Below are 3,866 nucleotides of genomic sequence, written 5' to 3'. Positions count from 1 at the left end.
GAAATGACACAAAAATGGGCTTTATTGGTGTAAAAATGAACTGGGCAAAGCAGCGGCACCCGGCCCAGGCCGGTTCCCCTGTCCCCCCCCCCCATCCCTGCGGACCCATGGAGCCTGCGGGAGAGCAGGAGTGGGGGGCCAGGCAGCACCGGGAAGCACCAGGACCCCCCCCCAGGACCCCTGGGAAGCACCAGGACCCCCTGGTTCCCTCAGGAAGCACCGGGACCCCCCCAGCTCCCCCAGGAAGCACCGGGACCCTCCCCGGCACTCCCAGGAATCACCCAGATCCCATGGCTCCCCTGGGAGGCAGTGGGATGCCCCCAGCTCCCCCCCGGCCCAGCCCCTCGGCCACCTCCTGCCGCAGCAGGGTGCCAGGGCAGCTCCGCTGCGGCTCCGCTTGCCCATGGGACAAGTGAGGGCGGCCGGGGCCCCGCCAGCCTGACCCCCAGATGCCACGGCTTGCCGCTCTCTTCTGCTCTTTATTTAGAAAAGGGCTGGGGGAGCCAGGCCCCCTCGGCGGCCACAGCCCCCAGACCCCCGAGCCACGTGGCCCCGGGCCAGGACCACCTCACCTCCGCCTCAGCCGCAGCACAGAGAGGGGAGAGGTGCCAGAGAGCGTCCTCACCCCCAGCGGCGTGGGGCTTTCCAGCCTCGGGGGAGCACCACGATGCCTCCGAGTCCGCGGCCCTCACCGGTGACTGGTCCCGCCATGGAGGCATGGAAAAGCCCATGGCTCTCAGTCGTCCCACAAGGGGAGCAAAGTCCTGCTCCACAGCAGCCCAAAAGCCAGGGGAAGAGCACCAGGTCCAGCCGCACTGCTGCTCTGCGCCGAGTCCAACGTTCAGTCTGTAGAAAAGGCTGAAGAAAATGCCAGGAGACAGGAGGGATGGGGTGCAGGCAGCCATCGGGCAGGGGCTAGGTGCGGAAGCGGCCAGCCAGCAGGCCGAGGCGGTCGATGTTCTTGTGCAGGACGCTGTGCAGCACAGCCAGGTACTTCCCCACGTCGCCGTCCCGGGAGAAGTCCCGGAAGAAGAGCCCACGGTCGGCCTGGAAGGTGAATTTCTGCGGCAGGGGGCTGTTGTCGCGCATGTAGTCCCAGACGCTGAGGAGCAGCAGGTGGACCTCGAAGGGGGCCAGCTGGTGGAAGATCTCATGCATGTTGCCCAGCACCGGGGGCAGCAGGGAGCCCTCAGCCATGCAGGCCACCAGGGCACAGGAGGCCTGGAGGTGCCAGGGGGAGCCGGTGGTGTCGCTCTCGCGGGAGGCCTCCCAGTGAGCCATGAGGGTGGCCAGGAGCCCACGGAGCAGCACGGAGCAGTAGCAGAGTGCCGGCCGCCCGGCCGCCACCAGCCGCAGCAGCGGGAAGAGCAGGGGGTTGTCGCGGAAGCGGCGGCAGATCTGCAGGTCGCGCTCCACAGTGCTGCGGGTGTGCTCCTCAGGCGGCCAGCACAGCTCACTGCCCGTCACGTCTGGGCACACGCTCTCCACCAGGACCACCGCTACTGCCTTGGCCGCCTCGGGGCTGATGCCCGCTGCCGGCGGGACGGGGGCCTCGGCCGGGCCGTAGCGCCCGCCCCGGCAGCACCGCAGCAGCAGGCTGAGGAAGCTCTGGGCGTTGTGCGCCAGCTCCTCCGGCGCCCGCCCGCCCGCCGCCGCCACCGGCTTCAGCCCCCGCCCGATCACCCCGGCGTGGAACACCGACCACACGCTGCCTGAAAAATTGACGGCGGCCGTGAAGCGGCGGTTGGTGTCCAGCAGGGAGACCCGGGCCCCCTCCAGCCCGGCCTCATCACCGCTGGGGGCCTCCCCCAGGCCCCCAAAGAGCTCGGCGTTGCCCCGGTGCAGGGCTCCCTCCACCAGCTGCTGCAGCACGGCCTTGGTGGCGGCGGGCGAGGTGCCACTGAGGCGCGCCAGCAGCCGGCTGCTGTAGCTGAGGCTGGTGGGGCTCTGCCGGCGCAGCACGAGGAAGAACTGGTGCACGGCGGAGCGGACGATGACGAGGAGGTGAGCCGGGCGGACGGCGCGGGGCATGGGGCAGACAGAGAGCAGCAGGGAGGCGGCCTCCGCCACCTCGGGGCTGCGGTGCAGCAGCAGCTGCCCCAGATCGTGGAGGTGGTGGGAGAGGACAGCGCCCAGCTGCGTGCTCATGGAGGCCGGGCCCTCGCCCTCCCACTGCACGATGAGGGCCAGGTTGTGGAAGAGCTGGACCACGTGCTGCTCCGGTAGGCCACCAGCGTGGATCTGGCACACGCACTTCTTCACTGTGGCCGGGAGCAGGTCGGTCATGCAGGAACTGAGGACGGCGTAGAGCTGCGTGGCCAAGCCCAGCTCCTCCTGGCTGTGGGCCAGCGTCAGGAGGTAGAAGAGGGCATCGGTGGCACAGTTGGGCGCGCAGTAGACGGCCAGGAGGCCCAGCAGCTGGTGCTGCCACAGGAAGCGCTTGCGCTCCAGACGTAGTGTCTCCACGCACAGCTCCCGCACGTGGCCCTTGAGCTCGTCCAGGAAGGGCACGGGGCGCGGCGGGGCATCTCCCAGGCTGGGCGCACCCCGGTTGTACACCAGCTTCTGCAGGTTGAGCAGCAGCAGCTGGATGATGCGGTCGCAGGCTTCGCGAACGCTGTCGTGCACGGCCAGCCCTGGCGTGGTGATGACGGAGGCTGGCATGGCCGTGTTCACCAGGAACTGGAGGATGCGGTAGGCCCCGGCCGAGGTCTGGCAGATGAGGTGCACCACGATGCTCACCATGTTCTCCAGGTCCTCGCGGGGCAGTGAGGCAAAGTGCTGGTGCAGCTGGTTGAGGACGCTGGGCTTGAGGGAGTCCACGAGCTCCGAGGAGATGGTGCCCAGCAGCATGGGCGACATCACAGCCAGCTGGAGCAGGAACGGCACCGTGGCCTTCTGGTGCTGGTCCCGCATGGGGCCCAGGCTCTCGTGGAACATGCGCAGCAGCTCCTGCTTGATGCTGCCCGAGTGGCGCGAGGCCAAGTGGCCCAGGATGCCCACAACAGAGGCGATCTTGGGCACCCGCTTGTCGGCAGCGGTGGGGAAGAGCAGGTCCACGGGGGCCGCCCCATGCACGCAGAAGTCCTTGAGGCCGCAGGAGAGGACGCGGCTGATGATGGTGTTGGGGAAGGAGGAGCCAATGTGGGCTACCACCCAGTCGAAGTGGGGGGAGTGCTGCACCGAGGTGTCCAGCAAGGCGTCCACGCAGGCGTCGGGGCAGGTGCTGATCATGGAGGAGAGGCACTGGGTGTAGATGTCCATGAGGGTGCGCGTGGCCTTGCAGGACATCCACAGCTGCAGCAGCTCGTTGAGGCTGGAGGCGTGGGGCACGCCATGGCGCCCGGCGTACTTGCTGCTCAGCTGCCCCATGAGGTCGATGGACCAGGCGGAGACGACGGGCGCCCAGGCCTTGGGGTTGGCCCGCACGAAGTCCGAGAGCACATGCTGCACCTCCTGCACCACGTCGTCCAGGCTGGGCCCCGGGGCCCGTCCGGCGGCTGCCCCCAGCCCTGCCTCACCACTCTCCCGCTCCAGGAGGTGGGTGCAGACGTGCTCGTCGAAGACGGCGCGCAGGTGCTCCAGCACGGCGTGCCGGGCAGGCGGCAGGCTCCGCAGCAGCAGGATGGCGCAGCGGGCGTGCTCCTTCAGCGTCAGCTTGGTGCCATGCACAGGGTCCACGCCACTCAGGAACGCCTTGATCTCCTGCGCCAGCTCCTGGGAGCTGCCGGGCAGGGAGAGGCTGTCAGGCCCGGCCGGGGGGGGGTCCCCATAGGCCTCCAGACTGCGGCGGGGACTTGGGACAGCCCCCACCCAGGGCAGGGGGGCCCGGAGGTGCTAGGAGGCCCGGGAGGGGTTCATGGGGG

General features: G+C 69.3%; 1 protein-coding gene across 1 annotated transcript in view; it reads right to left on the bottom strand.

The window, feature by feature from the left end:
• Nucleotides 1-892: 892 nt before the first annotated feature.
• Nucleotides 893-3,866, bottom strand: part of INTS5 (integrator complex subunit 5) — a 3,853-nt gene continuing 879 nt past the window's right edge. The window contains exon 2 of the mRNA XM_026056321.1: nucleotides 893-3,837. Within this exon, the coding sequence (XP_025912106.1) occupies nucleotides 916-3,837 (2,922 nt within the window). The 3' untranslated portion in view covers nucleotides 893-915. The remainder of the gene's footprint in view (nucleotides 3,838-3,866) is intronic.

This window comes from Apteryx rowi, unplaced genomic scaffold (assembly GCF_003343035.1).
Source record: "Apteryx rowi isolate R43461 unplaced genomic scaffold, aptRow1 scaffold_1308, whole genome shotgun sequence".
In the NCBI taxonomy this organism is placed as follows: domain Eukaryota; kingdom Metazoa; phylum Chordata; class Aves; order Apterygiformes; family Apterygidae; genus Apteryx; species Apteryx rowi.
Note: the sequence above shows the minus strand (reverse complement) of the source record. Positions and strands in the feature narration are given on the sequence as shown.